The sequence below is a fragment of the Micrasema longulum genome, unplaced genomic scaffold (assembly GCF_059751315.1).
Source record: "Micrasema longulum isolate JH-2025_06_02 unplaced genomic scaffold, ASM5975131v1 h1tg003591l, whole genome shotgun sequence".
Lineage (NCBI taxonomy): Eukaryota > Metazoa > Arthropoda > Insecta > Trichoptera > Brachycentridae > Micrasema > Micrasema longulum.
This window is the reverse complement of record NW_028280632.1, coordinates 1-21,921: the sequence shown is the minus strand read 5'-3', so window position 1 is coordinate 21,921 and position 21,921 is coordinate 1. Positions and strand designations below refer to the sequence as shown.

The following is a 21,921-nucleotide window of genomic DNA, read 5'->3' as shown; positions in this document are numbered from 1 at the left end:
TTAGGCCACCAACTAGGTGCCTACATAAAGGTGGTAACAACACGACTAAAAGTACTCTCAATTATTTCGGAATTTAATTTGACTTTAAAATTTACTTATTTTTCTCTCATATTTTTAATAGACTTTCCTGAAAAAAAGTGCAAACCTCAAAACGATTAAAAATTAAAAAAAATCATAATTAAAGGAAAAATTGTTTGGTAAAACAATTTTTTTACACTTTTAATGAGCAAATAAAAGTATCGAGGAGTTCTAGACCCGTCGGTATAAACAGATGTACTTACATCAAAATTTGATGGTGGGGGTAACGGTAGTAAATCTTCGGTCGGGAGACTATTATCTTTAACTCTGACGTCATACTGAAGCTATGTCATTTTAGAGCGTAGATATGTGTACCGTGACGTACGCTTCCCCTTGTTTCATTTCGATGTACCTACCCAAAACTTGAAGGTGGGGGGTCGGTAGTGTATCTTTGTAATGGCTAGAGGAAATTTATCTTTAAATATACCGTCAAGATGAAGGTATGATGTCTTTATCTTCCCATAATAATCGAGGCCCGGGAAGTTATTTATTAGTTTAATCGTTTAATTTTGGTTTCTGTGAATCCTTGTTGTGTCTGTCTTGTTAATGGATCCCTAAATGGCGATCATCTAGCTCAGATGTTACAATATACGCAAAATGGTGAATGGTCATATTATTACAGGTTTAAAACAGCATTGCAACGTTTATCATCTGGGTTAATGTTGTGTTAGTAAAATACGTTTGACAGATGTACAACAAACATGTTGTATGCACGTTAGAAATATATTTTTTTTCAACATACGTGAATGCTGATTCAATCAAATATGGATACGTTTTAAAAAATATTTTTTGGTGCGGCTTTCCAATAGCAAAAACACAAAGTGATAAAAATCTTTTTAGAGTTTGAACTATCATCAAAACATGTCTACAATCAATGAATAGGGTATTAAATTTATCTATTTCACAATCCCGACTGAATGAAATTATCGATGGAATTTCTGTTTAATATTTTAATTCGACTAATCAATTAAACTTAGCAAACGTGTTTCCGTTTTTAACAGATAAACTATTTTATATTTACGAATGTCGCAAAAATTTCAGTTTACATATAAGTATATTTATATGTATGTTGAAAGATGGCTGAATATGATATTAATAATGATTTTGATAAAATTATAAATAAATTTATCAATAAAACTTCTTGGTTTTGTTTTTTTATTATTTTGACTAACGAGCGAAATGTGTATTTTTCACTCTGTTGTATTTCGCATGTGTTATTTTCCCACCTTTTTTATAATAAATGCTCAGTCCTAATTTCGGTCCAATAACTCCCGAAAATGAACTGTTTAGCAAACTAGTTGTAAATATTTATGTGTTCTGTCCCCTGTACAATACTAATTTGATCTTCTTATCTCCAAAATATGTTAGAAATAGTATCAAAGCTGCAAACGTTGTAAACAATTCACCAGTCTTGAAGATGCCCACTTAGGCGAAAGCGCTCAAGATTTTTTTTGATAAATTTATTTATAATTTTTGGAGTTTTTCTTGTTATTTTGATTGTTGTAAACATGGACATAATACGAGAATATTAGAAAAATATCATACACAACTTTCTAAAACAAGACAAGGACAGTCGAGACCAATAAACCAGGGACTGAAATTATATAATAAACTAACAGACAAAACTAAACAAAAGACTCAGACAACCTTTACAAAACATGCTAAAAATATAATCATTCATAGTAGAATATGAATTTTAAAAGTAAAAATATTTTGTTAAATGTATGTAGCCCGTAAGGGTTTATCAACAAAATTTATAAAATTTGTCTGTAAATAAATAGTAATAAAGAGTTAGCCTGTAATTTTTTTTAAATGTATAATGTACAGCGCCCTTGAAGTGATTACTCACGAAAACGGCGCTTTAAAAATGGTCGAAATTTATTATTATTATATTTCCCACTCCCTTCAAATATAGAGAAAATTAGAATGAAAAAATCGTTAATAATTTTTTAATCTAGTTATTTCGAGAATTTCCTGTTTGTCTAGTTTATAGCCTTTAGGTTCAATATGAATTACAATAATATTGTTAATTAAATCGGCATTTACTACGTTACACTTCATTATAAATTATTATGAACATAAAAACTTTGTTATTATTGTTGTAGTGGTGAGTTTTATATCACCCGTCGATAATAGGAGTACTTTCCCGAAACTGTAGTAGTGCTCTTGTAAAAGAATAAAAATTTAATTTTCATAATAATTTGAATTATAATGAATTGTTTTTTTAATCGAAGGAATGTTTATATTCTATTAAATTATTCTATAATATATTACAATGAACTTCCATCAAGAATTTTCACTTATAAAATTTATATGTATTATATGTTTATTTATTATTTATTGTTATTTTTTTTTATAATTTAATTTTTTTTAAATCATTGTGCCCCGACTCAACATGTATTTTCTAGCGAGTCGGAGCAAGTCACGGACATGGATCGTTCCTGATTGTGTCGCTATAAACTGTGTCTTTGTCCTTAACAAATGTATGTGTTATGTAATTTAATAAATAAAAAATAAATAAAAAATTATTGACAGAAAACCTTGCTTTTTTTAATGAACTAAACCGATAGGAAAACGGTTTTCGGGTATGTGGAGGAAATACTTTTACAAAAGTATTTCACTGTCTATGGGCTGGCATCTTAAACGTAAGACTAATCACCTTACTCTCTTGTAACAGATCATCAGGATACGCCTCATTTGATTTAACAATGTCTCTCTCGGAATAGCTACTTAATTTTTTTTCTTTCATATTTCAGTTGAATCCTATTTGCCAGATTCCTACCCTAAAGCATGGCCAGCTTATAGTAAGGGACAGTCACGCTATTTCTGCTTATTTGGTGAACAAGTTTACACCGGGGAACTCAGTTTATCCCAGTGATGCTGCAGCCAGGGCGAGAGTAGACCAGATCCTGTGCTTCAATATGGGAACATTCTTCCCAGCAAACTCTGCACTTATGGTAACTAAACCAATGTTAGATGTGTAGGGCTCATAGTCTATAATCGATGACACACACGTGCTAAAACATTTCACCTAAAATAGAGCGATGACCGAAGAAAGCAGTGTCATTATTTTCTGTAGAATCCAATATCACATATAATACAACTCTATAAGTATTGGACATGAAATTGGTATCATCGTTTGGAAGTACATTCTCATCGTCCCTACCATAAACAAATGAACTACAAAGAAACGTCGCCTATCTGGTCTCTTTAGGCCACAGGACGCAACGCCAGGCAGTTGGCCCAACAAGTTCAGTTCCATCAGTCAGTCCAGCTCGACGACGTCACACAGTTCCAGCATGTAGTTCAAGTGCAGTCTCTTCAACCCATCATCGGCTCGCGCTACACAACCAAGAGCTGTATCTTATTCGCCATGTAATAAATACGCATTAAAGAGCAACCTCGTGTCTTTTTGGCAATCTCTAACTGGGGTAGGAACTTCAACTTTCAGCAACCTAAATCCAATAGATGGCTTCGGTAAGGCAATTTTCTTTACAGCGAACTCTAAACTTTTGGTAACTGAAATATTGTTCGACAGTTTCAGTAAGAAAACTTTCTTTACGGGGAACTCTACTCTTGTGGTTATGGGGGTTAAAGTACAGTGATCGATGACAAATGAAATGAATGACGATAAAATATAGAGCAACGACCCCAGAAGCAATTCAGCATTTTTTCTATTAAATACTGTACATTGGATTCTTCAAGATCAACAGTATTGCACATAAGATGTTAACGCAATAATGAAGGCAAATGAAATATTCAGAGCAAAGTCCTGGAGTACACAGTACTCTCTTCATAGTATTGTACAGATATTTGGTCAATTTTTATTTCTTAAAAAATATATACGTTTATCAATATTTTGTTCTATAATAAATTTTTCAGCCACCGGATATCCTCTCAAGACAGTTAATTATTTACGATATATTGGTAAATCAAAACTAGTTTATTGATTATTTTATTTTTCCAGGGAGATTTCTTCCAACGAGGGTTAAAGATCCCAAATAAACAGAAGGCTGAAAAGATAAAAACTAGTTATAGGATTCTCAATTACTTTCTGGAGGAATCAAAATGGCTTGCCGGTAATGAGGTGAGTTGAAAATTTGAGTTTAATTTGAAATTTGAGTTTAAATCGGCTATCCTAATGGATAGCCGATTTAATTATTTCTGATAACTAAAACTTCCATAAATATTTATTTTTTTAAAACTTTATCAATCTATTATTAATATTGAAAGCATTAACTTTGTGGTCAAACATTTTACTAAATGTTATTAAACATTTGTATATAACACTTACCGACTTTTCTATGTCTACCGGTTTCGAGACGTACCCGTCTCTTCGTCAGGACACCAATTAAACCAACATGCAAACCAACATGCAAAACCCACTATACACCTTCACCATAGTTGTTGCACAAAAATATAACACCAACCCGACATGCATTTTAATAAGCACATGCACTGATTAGGACAAAAATGCACTGATTAAATTATGAAAATATTATCTTGTGTGAGAATTAATGAAAAAAGTAGAGGGGGTGGAGGGAGGGGATAAGCTTAATAGGTTTTTTAGGGTGACCATTACAGTGGAACATCGTATAAAGGACTATATTGGAAGTTTGTTTGATTATTGATCAAAGGAACATTATTTTTTAAAACTTTCCTTGTGTGAAATATTTCCATATTATTTACTTTTAACCCTTTATTATTGGTATGTAAGATTTAACCTCTATTACAGGTAAGCTTGGCTGATTTATCAATGTAATAATAAAATTGAAGCTATTGTAAAAAAAATCCGATTCTAAAACAAATAACCCTAATTACTTACTGATGAAATTTTTTGAAATGAGGTTTTATTTGTTTTAGCACTAGTGATCAGTAGCTCAATCATAAATAACTATCGACGTGCTAATAAGCGACGTGATAACAATTTCTCACCATGGTTGTTTATCGTATTCGCGATCACAATGCAACATCCTAATATTAAATGTCAAAATATTTACGTTTCGCCACATGTAATAAAAAAAATCTAAAAATCCTTGCTGTATATAAATTTTAAACTTAGAATCAGTCATGAGTTTTTAAATTACGATTTTTTACTAAAAACATTAAATTTGTTAAAACTTTATTAAATTAGTAAATTTTAAATCTGACAGAGTGATGTTTGTGTAATCTATGTTTTTAAATTTTGTATTGTACATTGAAAAAGTCCTACGAAAAAAAGCATTTTTAACATACGATGTTTTACTTATTGGTACATGAAACAGGTGGTACCGTCTACAAATCCTGGCTGACACATGTATTGTTATTAAACCAAGCAGCTCTGTACAGTCAACCATTCCTGTCATAATTTTGTTGTCATAAGCTGTAGTTGGTCCGCACACACTCTGCGGTATTGTAGAGAAATGATTCCATGGAAGGCGGAGGCAGTGAGAGTAGATACATAAGAAAAACCGGTTTTGTATTTAAGGTACTTTATAAATTTGTTTTGAATATTTTCTATTCTACTTATATATATGGCATACTGGGGATTCCATATCTGAGAGGCGTATTCCAAATGGCTTCTGACAAATGTATAATATAATGAAATAAGGGCCTTTGGATTATCAAAGTGTTTACTCATTCGAATTATGAAACCTAACATGCTCAATGCTTTGGAGGTAATTTTATTGATATCCGATTCAAAAAGTAATTTTGAGTCTAAAACAATCCCAAGATCTTTAATATAAGTAATAAAAAAAAATCTGGCATCATCTTATGTAGCAATATTAATATTTTTTTTTTTTTTTAATTCTCGAAAACCGTGCGCAGATAGGATGGAATGTCCTGTTTTACATTTCCAGCTTTTCCTAATAATTATATGTATTTTCACAACTGCCCATCGATGTACTTGGGCAAATTATATGTTTGTCTTTTATTACAGGTAACCCTGGCTGATTTATGCTGCCTGGCCACATTTTCTTCTGCCGAGCTGATCGTTCCACTGGACGAGAAAGAGTATCCCTTGACAGGAGATTGGGTGAACCGTATGAAGCAGAATCCTCTGCATCAGCTTTGGAACCAGCCAGGAGTTGACAAGCTCAAAGAGTTTATGAATACCTGGGAATGAAGATATTCACAACAAACGAAAATTGAAGACCTTTTTTGAGAGTGTTAAAACCTTAGAGTAATTACCTAATAGAGTCGCCCATATGGAGAAAAACCACTATATGTTTATTGACCACAAAGTTAGCTAGTGGTTTTTTAATTTTTTTTATTTGTTAATAGACTATTAAACTAAGCAATTTTTTTTTTACAAATTTTACATATCGTATTATCAGCGCATTGATTTTTTAAAGTTTTGTGTTTCTGAAATAACTCCGCGTGTGACGTCAGAAGTTCTCTTCCGCTTATTCTCTGTCAGTTCTGCTGATAGTTCGTTTACGGTAAGCAAACCGGATATTTTTAACAGCTTTTTCATCATTGGTTGATTCATATGACGTCGTTCGTCGTTGTGACATCGTTCGAAGTAGTTCGTTTTTATTTGAATATATTTTATTTTTTTTGTACATTTTCAAAACACTTTGCACCACAATGCCCTAATTTTTACCGCGCGCAAGAAAACATTATTTATATCAAATTTCCCGTAGGGCTGAAGTTCCTTATTACTCCATTTCTAAAGATGGTATGTCACGTATGTTGCCATGTCATGTGTGTTGTTTAGTGACATATGTAAATGAGTCATCTTTGGAAATAGAAAAAAGACATATTAAAAAGTGACACAGCTAATATTCTCTAACCCAATAAAGGCATATCATATTTTGCCAGTTTGTTAATCTCATCGAGATGAATCTGGCAGGGGCGAACCGTGTATAGAAGCGATTATGCGCAGCTTACCATTATATTTGACTAACCATAATAATGTTTTATTGTAACTTTATTCACAGAAAAACAACTGAATAATTAACATTTTAAATCTTTTCCACCGTTTGTATTTGTATCCTAATATAAATATAAATTTTAATAAAGCGCGCCCAGCGCCTGCGGTGAGCCAAGAAATTAGCCGATTATTCCAGCTTATTTTGTCATACAAATAAGTATACTATATTCTGAATGTCTTAACCCCAGTTCCGGTTTTTTCTCCTAGATTAAACTTGCAGATTACACAAATTATTTTAAGATTCTTGATTTGGAAAACCGTATTTCAAACATTGTTTCTTTAAGACTGTTATTCTTTGAGATGGTACTTTTGACATAAGACCATAATTACTTTCATGCGTCATATTGCAGGACATATAGCGCTCCACGCGGCCGTTTTTAGCACTATTAGTTACTAGAACAATGCGGCCAGTTGACATTTCAATTGAATATCTAATATCGACTGAATTCATAGTGGTATTTATTTTTTAATGAATTATATATTAAAGTCATGGATAATATATCTATTTAATATAATATATGACGAAGTTACATCGTTTGATTTGATTTCATCTATGAGAGTTGTTTTATCACACAGAACCACAGAAAAATATCAATTTATTGTACATTTACTTACATTACATTATGTACCTTCTATCTTGGTAAAAATATATGATATTTTTTTATTGCTTACCTGTAAATAAAATCACCATATAGGGACAAGTGGTATACCTTTGAAAAAAAAAATTTCGTATTTTTTTGTTCGTATGTTAACAAAGATAGACATTATTTTATTTCTGCATCAGATTTATAATTTCATTGCCTAAAGCTCACTAAAATTAAAAATGCTAGGAATGACAAGAATTTTATTTTATAGCGATAAAATAATCCTATTGTACGAAGACGTACCATATTTTTTGCCAGATTGTAGATCTCATCATGACGAATCCGGTGATATATTTAACTTGATATGCCTAAAATATGATACAGGTATCATACTACACCATCTTTTCACTTTTAAATTTAAAGATTTTTTTTATAATAATTTCTGTACATTTTAATTTGCAGATGTGCTGTGTATGAACATTTACAATAAATAAATTAACTAATGTAACAGTTTTTTGATCAGTTTAATATGCCAAGATATGTTTGTAAAAGACAAAATCAAATAACGACATGCGATAGAAATTTTATTTACAAAGATAATTATACTTACCTAGATAAGACAAAAAACGAAATTACACAAATTAAATGTAAAATGAATGAATTTATTTCGCAACGAACCCGTTTTTAGATACTGGAAAGGTATTTATATAAAATCGAGTGTGCTTAGTATACATAGGTTTTGTTTGGAGTGATTCGATCAGTTCCTTTCATCTGCTCGCACCATATTTGAAGCTCTTTACCTTATTTGAAGCTCGCACTTAAGAAATGAAGGTCCTGGTGCTTCTGGCGATGCTCGGCCTGGGTGCTGTGGCCATGCCGGGGTGGGGAAACAGGCTAGCTAGTAAGTGCGACCCCAAGGAGTGCCTTCTGCCCAACTGCAGGTGCTCTGATCACGATATTCCTGGAGGGTTGAAGCCTGAAGACACGCCTCAGGTAATTAATTAATACCTTAATTAATCTTAATTCATTTTATCTCTACGTAAGAGTAAAGTGCCCAGTGAGAGCTATTTGAATAGCTATCACAAAGGTTTAATATGTTATTATTTATTCAATCTTAAATTCATATTAGGTGTAAGCATAATTTGTGTCCGTTTTTTTCCAAATTAGAGTTCACAACAAATTAGTCAATTATTCAAAACATCTTCACCGTACACCGTGCAACTATCGCGGGCCTTTATTCCCTCGATTGAACGCGAACGGAAAGAGGTGTCGAAAATGCTCACTTTCGTCTACTTGAATGGATGAATGCTGAATGCTTTTTTTATAGGAGTTGCATTATTTTTTACCTTGCTTTATAATATACAAGGTTTATATTTTTTTAAAAGAGGATTTTCTGCAGTTAAATTGCTTTAAATTTTAGCTTAGTTTTTGGGATTAGGAAGGATATTCTAGAATGGGCTAATTAGGAACTTCTTAGCATTTGCTCATGTGGAGGGGAAACCACTATAAACTCTTTAGAAGAAGCTGGCCTGTTGACAGCAGTCAACAGGCGTTCCACTAGAAGAGTGTTTGGCGTTTTGTTCCCAACATAGGTTTATTTTACCAATTGCCTGCACAATTTTGACCATGTATAATACTACCTCTCGTGTGAGTTTTTTATTACCCATTACTGATGGTATGTCACGTCGATCTTCACCCAGGCTTCTGCATCGCGCCTCCAGCTGTTGTCTCTGCTGAAAAGGGGACAATGCATCATTAGGTGAGGGACATCATGTTTTACCTAAATGCTAAATGTTACACAGTATGTAAAGTGGCATGATCGATATATGCTCCATTTGGTGTACCGATGCAGTACCCTGTACACCCTCAGTTGTATATAAGGGTATGAAGATGGTGATATTGTGTTTCTTTTTAAGTTCGTGCTGGTAACTTTCGAAGATAGCGTCAACGGCATTAACATGGAGCATTACCGCAAATCCTTATACAATCGCGTGAACCCCAACGGGTGTCCAGCCTCCTCAACCTTCTTCCTCTCTCACGAATACACGGACTACTCTCTGGTGCACGAGCTGCACGCCAACGCCATGGAGATCGGCCTGCACTCCATAACGCACCGCTCCCTTACTGATTACTGGAAGAACGCGTCTCTGGAGACCCTACACCGGGAGTTCGCGGATCAAATCAAGACGATCAACAAATTTGCGCACGTCCCACAAAAAGACATCAGGGGTATGACCACATTTTTAATAGTATTATCTTATTAAAACACATCCTCGGGCATCAGGAAATGGGGAGAAACAGCGGAAACAGGGAGAAGGAAGGTCGTTTCTTTGACAAAAAACACTGAACACTAAAAACTACAAATCTAAAACCCTTTTCAAAAAACAAGGCTTTACCTAAATAGGTTGTGCTTATAATTCAAACAGTATTTTTTGTCGAAAGGTTTTTTTTTTACCACTTTCGCAGCCTCCTAAGTTATGCCGGCTTACCATGACTTTTTCATTTGCAACGCTACCTTCCAGACTATAAGTTTAATAAACGAAGTGGATTTATTTCATGAATTCACACAAATAATACATCATTTGAATACGTATTTTTAATTTTCAGGACTTCGTATGCCCTCTCTCCAAATGGCTGGAAACAACCACTTCAATATGATGAAGGAGGCTGGCTTGCTATACGACTTGTCGTGGACTACTCGTCCTGTCGTTGACTCTGGAATGTGGCCCTACACAGTCGACTTCCTGAGCACCCAGGAATGTATCATCCCGCCCTGCCCTGACGAGTCCTTCCCTGGAGTATGGGTGATTCCTATGATCAGCTGGAATGATCAAACTGGCACTATCTGTTCTACGGTAGATGCCTGCGTTAACGTGTAAGTCAGCTGAAACAACCAAGCTTAATTTACCTGTATCATGATAGATGGTTGCTATAGTACGTAAGTCAACTAGAACAACTATATCGAGACTGTTTGGGTCATGGTAGATGCCTGCGTTAACATGTAAGTCAGTTGAAACAACCAAACATAGTATTTTTCTTCTTTTTTTTTATTGAGGAAACATACAGTACACTTACATAGTTTTATAGTATATACAGTAAGAATTAACTCTAATGGGCCACTGAAGTTTCTATAATAGATGTTTTATCATTATATCTTATCTTGATTCTATTAATTAACTATTTTTAGTGCAAAAAAGAAGGGGGAAAAAACATAAATAAAAGTAATAAAAAGGTTATTTTTAAAAGGTTGTGTAACTACTACTAACGTCTTTACATAAATGGAAATACATAACAGTCAGCAGTGGACGTTCAGGACGTCAAGAACCTGATGCCTTGTAAAGTGGCAAGCGTGGTTAAGGCTCTCAGAAGGCATCCGCAGTATGTGGCCCAGCCAACCGTGTCGCCTCCGCTTGATGACAGTTGTCATTGGAGTTTGCTGCGTCCGTTCTCTTGTGAATAAAGTCAAACCACAGCACACCCAAGATTCTTCTGAGACACCTATTCTCATAACTCAGTATTTTGCTGTTTTGGGCCCTAGTGAGGTGCCACAATTCTCATCCATAGAGGAGAATATGTTGTTATGCAGGTGTTATGTAGGCGACATTTGGTTTTATTGAGTAAATATAAGATCTCCAGACAGCCTTTTACGTAATGTATTATCTTGCCGGCTACCGTAAATGTGTCGTCATTGATAGATTTCAGAGAACTAATGACGTCGTTAACATTTTTTATGTGAAATTTCTCATTGCACTTAAGTTTCTTTTTATATACGTGACCACCAATCAGTTGAAAGGGATATACAAATGAATATCCCTCTTCGTCCACTATGATTGGTATCAGCATCTCTAGCAAGAATAATAGATGCCGTTATGTTATATGGAACCACAAATCTGACACTATTTGTGCCAAGGCTGATGCTTATGATACACAAAATGGTAGTGGAGTTATGTGAGGCGGTAAAAATCAACTTAAACAAATAAATTTGTACATGTACATAAACTCATAATATCTTCATAGTATCCATTATTATTTCTAGCAGGGATGCTGGATTACAGCACACTCGAATCTTGTCGTCAATTTTTTCTTGGGAATCATGTCTATAAGCTGATTTCTGGAAGTATACCTATATCTTAGGTAAAAAGTATTGTACCTATGCGTTTTTTATGAAACACTCTTTATGATTTTCTTGTTATATTCATCCTTTTGGGGATGAAAGGCGAGTTTCTGGCGCCTCCAAACCAGAACCAACTAGCTAAGGGAAGGTAACCCTGACAGAATCTACCAGAGAAGGTAACGGGAAACCACGGTCATCTTTTCCCAGGAATCACTATGGCGAATACATCCAATAAGCAGTTGTCCTGGCTGCGGAGTAGCGCAGACCGAGATGCTTTCGCTATAGTGATCGCCAATGTCAGGGGGACCTGATAAAGCACCGCAAGAAGAAGATGATTAATATGTTATTACTTAATTTGCTTTTTACATGAATTTTTTTATTGTTCTAAACTTTTTTTTAACGTGTTATATAATTTTTACGCTTAATTTTCGTTTGGAAATCTTGAATAAAAAGTATTGTATGCGTTAATTAAACCACATATTTATGTTTATATTATAATTTTTGTAAAAGGCATTTTTGCCGTATATGTGAATAAAATAAAATAAAATAAAATGAAATATAAAATAAAAAATAAAAAAAAAAATTAAAAAAAAATAAAGTAAAACAAAATAAAATAAAACAAAATAAAATAAAATAAAATAAAATAAAATAAAATAAAATAAAATAAAATAAAATAAAATAAAATAAAATAAAATAAAATAAAATAAAATAAAATAAAATAAAATAAAATAAAATAAAATAAAATAAAATAAAATAAAATAAAATAAAATAAAATAAAATAAAATAAAATAAAATAAAATAAAATAAAATAAAATAAAATAAAATAAAATAAAATAAAATAAGATAAGATAAGATAAGATAAGATAAGATAAAATAAAATAAAATAAAATAAAATAAAATAAAATAAAATAAAATAAAATAAAATAAAATAAAATTAAATTAAATTAAATTAATGAAATAATCCAAATATTCTAAAAGATGTTGATGATGATGATCAGTTCGAATGTTTTCTGTACATGCTGATATCGGCAGTTTATAAGCTATCTGCTTTCTATTCATTAAATTCTAACATATATTTACATTTAGCATTACGTAACAGCTCTTAAAGTAATGCATATCAAATAAATAAACAAATAATTAAACGTAAAAATGTAGTCAAAAATAGACACCACCCCAATTAACACAGTTCAATGTTATTTAGATGAATACCTTCGATTACCACGTTATGAAGTGCATTTGTATGTAAATTTTGATGGATATCTTCAATTTTCATACACGAGTATATTATACTTTATGAAACGATAAATATTGTCATTTGGATCGGAACCTTTGATCATTTGGGTATGAATTTTCCATTTTTAATTATGACGTTCGTTCATATGTAGTTTTGATAAGAATCTTTGATGAAACATCACAACACATGTAGAGCAAAAACTTTCATATTAAAATTCAAACTCGGTTTGTAACTTTGATATGCAATTAATATTTGGCAAAAAAGACAGGAGTGGAATATTTCATGTCTGCTTCTGTCTAATTTTCTGAAAACAAATGCAAATTATCGAATGTCGATATCCTCACCCCTCACTCCATATTAATTTATTTAAATCTTTAACTATACTATACCATACTATACAAAATACCCTGATTAAAAAAAAACAACGGCTGTTCTTTACTAGGGAGGCTTGCATATATATTATAGGCTTACATATTATAGGCTCACATATTATATTAACCTAAATAAAAGTACATTATGTTATACACATTAAAGGATGAGGAATGTGGAAGGGAGGTTGGGTTTTCTGAGGATAAGGCATTTTTAAGGACATATGTATGCGTAGAAAATTATTATAAAGGAAAGTAGAAAGACACAATGGTATATTAGACCCGGTGGGAGTGGAAGCGGGAGAGAGGTGTTTATAATTGAATTAGATTCAGTGATCGTTTGAAAGAAGACAAATTGTTATCAAAGAAATCAAGACTGGTTTGTTTGTTGGCAAACCTAAGAATTCTGAACATAGGGGAATGAAAACCATAGCTAGTTCTATGGTTATCGGTATGAAAGAGTAAGTTTTGTCTGAGGTTTCTAATTGGGATATTTTATTTTATTGAGATCAGTTTTTCAGGGGTATCAAAGAAATTGTTAAAAAATTTTAATAGGACTAGAAGGTCGGATTTATTTCGACGGTCTTGAAGACAAGGTATATTGGTCTTTGGATAAGCCTAACTTTCCAACCTGTATTTCTTAAAAATCGATGTTGAACTGATACTATATTTTTAGTGTGAACATCACAGTGTGGAGACCAGAAAACAGAGGAATACTCTAGGTGCGGGCGAACTAGGGAACATAAGAGAATTTTAAGAGTATAGATATTTTTGAAGTCAGTTCGACATAAAGTTATGTTTCAGGCGTATCTTGAACGTGGCCAGAAGAGGTGCATATCTCCATATCTCCACAAACACAAAATAAGACTTGACTAAAAGACTTTTACTACCTCTATAAATTTATTACCTCTAATTTAGAGAAACTGTTAAAATTTAAAAATAGGATTGTATTCATTTTTTAATTATACATTGATAAAGTAGTAGTAATAGCTCTGAAACCGTGCGGTTATGAAAAAAAAAACCTTTTTATATTAATCACATAATGAAAATCTACAAACTTAGTGCTTCAAATAAGTATGTAATATTTTTCTCGTTTTTCAGACCAACTGACAAAGAAGGAATTAAGCAATGGATGATTGGTGAATTCAACAGACATTACAAGGGAAACCGTGCACCGTTTGGCTTTTATGCTCATTCAGCTTGGTTCGATTCAATTGAAGATGAGATCAGATTATCAGCTTTTATAGAGTTTTTGGACTACTTGCAAAAATTAACAGATGTGTTCTTGGTAAGTCTCATAGTCTTGTTTTGGCCTAACGTACTATTGGTAAGGTTTGCTGAATTTGAACTATAAAATTTTAGATAATGTTCTAGGTATTTTCAATGTTTTCAAACAAAGGCAATATTGACAAGGAATGCCAACATTCCTTCGTTTATGCGAAAATATTTCAAATGCTTCCCCAAAGAAAATAATCAATTCGAAATTCGACTTCAGAAAATTATTAAAGAAGAAATTTCAAACAAATAGTTGTATAGTTAACAGCCTTTTCCAGAACAGGTCCTAGTTAAGAGGACCCTAAAATAACAATATTATTTCATATTGAATGATACATCCAACAATAATCGTTATTTATGCGATTATTCTTCCAAATTTCATAGGCAGATCAATAAAACAAATAAAAATTATTGCGAATGATCGTAAATTTCATGGATCTTTCAATTAATCTTAGACGTATTTCGAATATTGTGCTATTACATACTAAAATTTTTGTTCATGTATTGTCCTTAAACTTCATTTTATTCCCAATAGTATTCATCATGAATTTCATAGTTTTGGATTGGTTGCAGATATTTCCAATAGTGTATTTAAATTGTCGGTTAAATTTTTTCGAAAATTCCTCATTTGAATACCTTTAAATCTAAGTTCTAAACTGGATGTAGTAAAGTCCATAAGACATATTATGTGAGTTAATCACGGACTTTAAACTGACTTATAACCAGTAGAATATATAGATCGTTTGATAAATAAATCACCGTTGGCTTTGTTAACATAATAACCGGTGATTTTACCGCACTAATGTTTGCAATATTAAAATTCTTTACAGCTCAATTGTTCGCCCTCTCTTAGAATATTCCTCCGTTGTCTGGTATCCCTTCTAAATGGGCCAAATAAATCACATTGAACCAGCTCAACATCGCGTGCTCAGAAAAGTAGCGTCGATGTTTGGCTCAGAGAGAGCTGACTATTTGGATGCTGGTATGGAGTCAGTGTTGAATATCACAGTCCGCAGAACTAACATTGACTCTATTTATGAAACCTACAAATTAAATGGTAAAATTTATACACCGTCATAACTGGGACAAATACAAATGAAATCATTGAGAAATAATGAAGTGCTGTTTCTCAATCAGCTTAGAATAAACTATGGCGTCAACGACCCAATCAAGATCAGGATTTATTCTTCGCTACGATTCACTACTTCTACTACGATTCAAACCAACGCTAAATTAAAAGTCCGAATCTTGACTTACCATTGAATGTTTTGTCTATGCTCTGTTGTTTTGTTTGTCTGTTTCGTCTCTTATACATAGACATATATAAATAGACAATGGTCAGTACGTAATACAAAAAAACGAACTTCCAACGAACAAATCCAAATGAATAAAGCACTTCAATAAATAGTAATGACCGACCGAAATAAAATTTTCAGTTGAAATAAGTTAAAAGTGACTTCGAAACGCCTAAAAGTAGGCTTTTTTTTTGTTTAACCTTACGATTTCATTGAAAAAGTGTTATTATTTATTTATTTCGAAGCGAATTTACTTAAAAACGTTTTTTTAAATATATTTATTCTGCTTGTGTAAAAAAAGGTTTTAGGCGTATATATTGTTGTGCTATATTAAGTTATAAAGGTGCTAAACATGCTTTATTTCTTTGTTGTTCTCAATATGTGTTATTTTCTAAATGTTTATATTATTTATGTCCCGCAATGAGTTGTTGTAACTCCTGGGAATGTAGTTCAACGTATTATACTTGTAAAATACTTAGTGTTATATGATTTATAAATAAAATATAAAATAAATAAATCATATACGAGTATAAGTTCTTCAATATGCACTATAGGAACTTTAACTTGTTACTTATAAAGGAATTGCAAAAATATTCATGCGAAAGATCTTAGAACTTAATGTCACGAGCCATAAGATGCTCCCGAGTTCAGCCGAGCGTAATTCGACACACTTCGGCCGCGATCGAATATCGTTTTATTGGTCGAAACCGATATTTTGGTTGGTCACTCGTAAATAGATTTACGAAGAGTTGCAAAAATGCAAACGCAATGTAATTTTATTTTTAATTTCTTAATCACTCCTCTTCAGGTGTCGGGAACCGAACTAATTGACTGGGTCAGGAAACCTATTCCAGTGTCAGAGATGAAACCGAACTCGGCAAAGTGCAAGTCGAAATACACTCCGACGTGTGTTCCAAATGTCTGCGAATTAAATATGGGAACAGTAAGTGAAAAGTTTTATATTTTTTCTATACACATCCAACAACGAAGCAATTATTTAAGTTTGAATCAAAAAAGGTTCCTTATTTTTGTGATCTCGTCAAACGGTGCATAAAAAACATAAAATACAACATTGATGTATAAAATGAGGATGTTCTCAGTGGTTTTTTAAATATTTTTTATTTGTTAATAGACTATTAAACTAAGCCAAAAAATTTTTTTTCAATTTTTATATATCGTATTATCAGCGCTACGATTTTTTAAAGTTTTGTATTTCTGAAATAACTCCGCGTGTGACGTCAGAGGTTCATTTCCGTTTATTCTCATTCCGTTCTTCCCATTGGTCCAGAAGCGACAAGCAGACCGGAAATCTTCCATAGCTCTCAGACCATAGGTTGATTCGTATGAACCAGTGACGTCATTCTAAGTAGTGCGTTTTTATTGAAATATTTTTAAATTATTTTTTCCGTACATTTTCAATAAACTTTGCAGTACAATTTAATGCTCTAATTTTTACCCCGCGCAAGAAAACATTTTTTGTATCTAATTTCCCGTAGGGCTGAAGTTCTTTATTAGAGTAAGCATCAGCGTTCAAAATATGGTCCCTTAACTTGCGGCCAGTGGGGAAATATCACATCAACATCATCATCATCGTTCCCTTTCCGCACCTAATGGTGCATAGGGCACTAAATTGGTACTCCAATCGCAGCGTATCTTGATCATTTTTGTTACATGAAGGTAAGATGATCAGTCTTACGCTAGTCTAGGGACTATAAATTATTCTAGTGTGAAAACACTCATTTAAATAAATATTTCACATCAACCATGTCGAGAATCGAACCCGAGACCTCTCGCATGGCAGGCTAACGCGCTGACCATTACACCACGAGGCCGACAAATATCACTACCCACGAATACCGATAAAAATATATGAAATGGATTCAGAATAATTAATTGTATTTTAAAAATCAATATGGAAATTGTGGAGAAATGTTTTCATACATAAATGTGAAAAAGAAATTCAATAAAAAGTCGTTGCTAAAAAAACGCGACGTATTTGGCCTTGGTTGTTGTGACGTCAAGATTCGTGATAATGTTCCAAACAAATTTCAATGGCCAGGAACAAAAAACATGAATCGTGACGTATTGAGGGCGTGGCCAATGGAATGACCGTTTTTGCGGGAATTCAAAATTACAAATTTAAAAAAAAATGCTACTTTTTCAATTAGATGAATCTCGCCCGCATAAATAAAGGCTCTTCAACTTTACAAACATCAACATATAAAAAAATTGAAGGAAAATAGATGTTTAAATATGGGCAGAATGGTGAATGTTACACAGCGTGTAAAGTAGGCGCTTAAACCAGCCAATGACAGGTCATAAGCCCTGTAAATGCCTAGACTTCTATATCACCTCTTAAATATTCTTTATCTCTGTTGTAATATGTTAATATTAACATCTCCCCAAGGAGTTGAATCCAGTCCTTATCTACAAAAATTTGGACAAACTCAAAACAATGTGAAATTCGGGAATTTAATCCTGTTTTATTTGCTCTAAATTTTACCGACCGTGTGATGGCAAGTTGATCAGTCTTACACACAAACTGTTTTTCATTTCAACAAATTATTCTGTGGTTTCAGCAAACTCGCTGGATGACAATTTGTGAGCCAACGTGTCCTCAGAACTACCCCTGGCTCTCCAACCCCCTGGGAAATTAAATTTCAGAAAATACATTCATTTCCCATAAATATCAAAGATTTTACCAACGCCAATAAAATATTGGTCCTGATTTTGAAAATACTAATTTAGCATTTTATAATACTTTCGACCGCATCCAATGACAGGAATTTGGTTTATTGTGCAAGGATGTTAATCAGTTTAATACAAAATTTTATTTGGTCAAGTATTTTTGTAAAAATTTCTAGATTTGAACCATTTATATTTATTAATTTTTATGCTTATTTTCTTAATATTTTGTGTGTCATTAAAAAAAGTCTCTTAGATAGTGGTATAAAAGCAAAATAAAATAAAGAAATTTAAATAACGTGATAAGTATTTTTATTCTAATCCACTTTTACTCTGAATTTTTTAATACTTTTTTTTTATATGCCTCTACTCGTTTGCGAGTGATTTTGATTTTTCAGTACTTCTAAGAGCAACTTTGGTTTTATGCCCCAATGCCTAGAATGTGTAGATTAGTCAATTCATCACACGGCTTGGAATTCTTTGAGATAGATCTTCCGGTTTTTCGTAGATGTCTTCGCGACTAAACAGTGTGGGATGAAGTTGGATTGGCATGGTTTAGTTCGAAGTCTTAGGTCTTTCTTTTTTTATGAATATATTGTATATAATTATTGTTTTGCCCTTGTTTGTCTTTGCTAAATAATTTTATGCTCTTTTTGTTCAGTTTCTTGCATTTATGTTTCTTAATGTTACTTTTGTAATTGGCTTAGGCCGTAATATAATAAATAAATAAATAAATTATAATAATTTTCAAATCACTGAAGCATATTTGAATAGAGAAGTCAACTGCGCGAAGCAAGTGGCATTTCATTTCGAGGGTAATTTTGCCTTCAATCCCTTCATTCTGTAAAGCGATAGTTTCCTCTAAGAGAGCGGTGCTGTCAACTAACGGCCGCCATGTACCGGCGGATGACGTCATTAAACAGTTGACTATACAAACCAATGGCGCTGATCTCCTAGCGAGAGTTGATAGTGAACAAAATGTCAAACATTAGTACCGCCATTTGCAGGACGGCCGTCACACGGTGCAATCCAGCCTTCTAGCGGTGAACACTTTTGCCAGTCAGAGCTGTCGAAATAAGAGAAAACTTTTATACAACGTGAAGAGCAAAACTATAAAAAACCCCATTTAAAACTCATTTTGTAGAGAAATATCGGAACAATACTTGAGATATCAGATACGTTATATTATGTAAATAACAAATAAATTATATAAATATATTTTTTTTAAATATTTGCTACAAGAAAACAGTTTATCATCATCTATTATAATATTGCTTTTCTATTTCAAAACATTGCTCATAATTATAATAATAAAAATACGTATACACGTACCAAGTTTTATTCCACTTTTATTTATACATTTTTACCAATTACCGGGTTTTTAGCGTTACCGACATCGTCAAACTGGTGGGAGACTAAACAGATGTCATTGTTATATACAAGTGCAATCATGATTTTATATAATTATGGAAATAAAAGAGTTTAAATTTAAATAATTTAAGTATAAAGTAATAACAATTGTATAAATTTAAGTTTTGTTTGAATGTATATAATAAAAAACAGGTGTAAATTTTATAATTTTATGAAGTTTTATAAAGAAAATGTATTTATTTGTTTTTTAAACTATAACAGGGGCCACTGGTTGGTAGTTCCATCGACAGCTATGTCCCCCGGCCCGGGGCAATTAAGTGATTCTCTGAAAGCAAAATTTCCGGCAGTTAATTCATATCGATAAGTTTCATTGTTTGTATTTTAATGGATACAATAATGGGGAATGAACGTGTGTTACCTGATCGTTTAATATTATTTTATCGGGGCAATTCTTTAAGTGGTTTATTTCTAAAACTTCAAATTTATCTCATTTTTTACGTTTGTTGCATGTGTGAAGGAATTTAACACTTGTATTTTTATCAAAAACATGATTTGACTCAATAAGGTGGTTTGAAAACGTGGAGTTTTCCGTGTAATTTCTCCAGCTTTAGAAGTGTTCGTTAATCCTTGTTTTTAAAGACTTTCCCGTTTGACTCATGTACTCGGCTTTGCATGAACCGCAGCATAATAAATATGAGCCTGAGTTGGTATCAATTTCCCTTTGATCTTTATTATTAATTAACAATTTGCAAGTGCAGTTAACAAAATGCAGTTCCACTAAGAAATGTCAGTAGAAAAACTCGATATATTCCTTATAATGATATTATTTCTACGTAATTGGTTTCTACACAATGACGACTGAAAAATGTAAGAGATCGTGGGCGCTTATTCTAGAGATTTTTTTTTATAAAAGCTGTCACGGCCGCCAGATAAGGCTGTAGTCTGGTAAAACGAACGCAAAATTAGAAAATCGTACGATTTTGCCATTTTAAAACTGTTTTTTTTTAATCGTGCAATAATAAAAATAAAATAAAACATAAGTTAAATAAAAACAATATTTGTTCAAGGTATATACTAAAATCTACTAAAAAATATACTTAAAAGTTTTATGCAACTAAAATATAATTACTTTTAGACCGGCAGATTACGCCATTTCAAATTTAGACTAAACTTAGGTATCTTGCATCTCAATAAAGACTAATACCCGTATGCAGAGACAAATCTTAAGGAGAGGAAAGTACATCGTATTGTCTTCACCTTCGGGTTATTCTCTGCATTTGAAATTAGAATGTACTTTCCTCACCTTAAGTTTTGTCTCTGCATACGGGTATAAGTATTGAACTAAAATTTGTTGAATAATTAAAAAATATAAATTGAACATAAAAGTGGCAGAAGCCAAATTTTAATTAACCAGCCCTTACCGAAAACGATTAGGGCTGGTTTGAAGGTCATAAAAAAGTCAATAAGATATTGTTTTAAAATTGAATATTACAACCAGAATTACCTTCTTTTAAAAAAAAAAATACTATTATTCTGTATAAAAAAGTTTTCAACTAAAGTATTTCAATAATTTATTTGTTTTAAGTATTACTGAAGGCATACTTTTTAGTAGAAATAAAGGAAAATGTCACAAAAATGTGTGTGATTTAAATTGCTTGTATTTTATTTTAAAATTAAAATAAATAAAATTTGGCTTCAGCCACTTTTAAATTTTAGTTCATTACTGAGTATTGAGATTGAAATCTCAGATACCTAAGTTTAGTCTAAATTTGAAATGGCGTTATCTGCCGGTCTAAAAGTAATTATATTTTAGTTAAATAAAACTTTTAAGTATATTTTTAAAAGAAATACCTTTAACAAATATTGTTTTTATCTAATTTATGTTTTTTTTTATTATTGCACGATTAAAAAAAAACATTCGTTTTGAAATGGCAAAATCGTATGATTTCCTAATTTTGCGTTCGTTTTACCAGACTACAGCCATAACGACACCGCTTTCCA

The 21,921-nt window shown here is 32.3% G+C and overlaps 2 protein-coding genes across 2 annotated transcripts; both read left to right on the top strand.

The window, feature by feature from the left end:
• Nucleotides 1-512: 512 nt before the first annotated feature.
• Nucleotides 513-6,664, top strand: LOC148270678 (glutathione S-transferase 1-like). Its single transcript, XM_088242298.1, has 4 exons — nucleotides 513-518; nucleotides 2,835-3,035; nucleotides 4,046-4,165; nucleotides 5,999-6,664. Exons 1-4 carry the CDS (start codon nucleotides 513-515, stop codon nucleotides 6,182-6,184), a joined length of 513 nt encoding a protein of 170 aa, XP_088098424.1. The 3' UTR covers nucleotides 6,185-6,664.
• Nucleotides 6,665-8,284: 1,620 nt separating this feature from the next.
• LOC148270677 (chitin deacetylase 8-like) lies at nucleotides 8,285-18,828 on the top strand. The gene is made up of 6 exons (XM_088242297.1): nucleotides 8,285-8,571; nucleotides 9,495-9,807; nucleotides 10,186-10,453; nucleotides 14,396-14,582; nucleotides 16,673-16,807; nucleotides 18,444-18,828. The coding sequence occupies exons 1-6, from the start codon at nucleotides 8,404-8,406 to the stop codon at nucleotides 18,519-18,521; spliced, it is 1,149 nt and encodes a 382-aa protein (XP_088098423.1). The 5' UTR covers nucleotides 8,285-8,403; the 3' UTR covers nucleotides 18,522-18,828.
• Nucleotides 18,829-21,921: the final 3,093 nt, after the last annotated feature.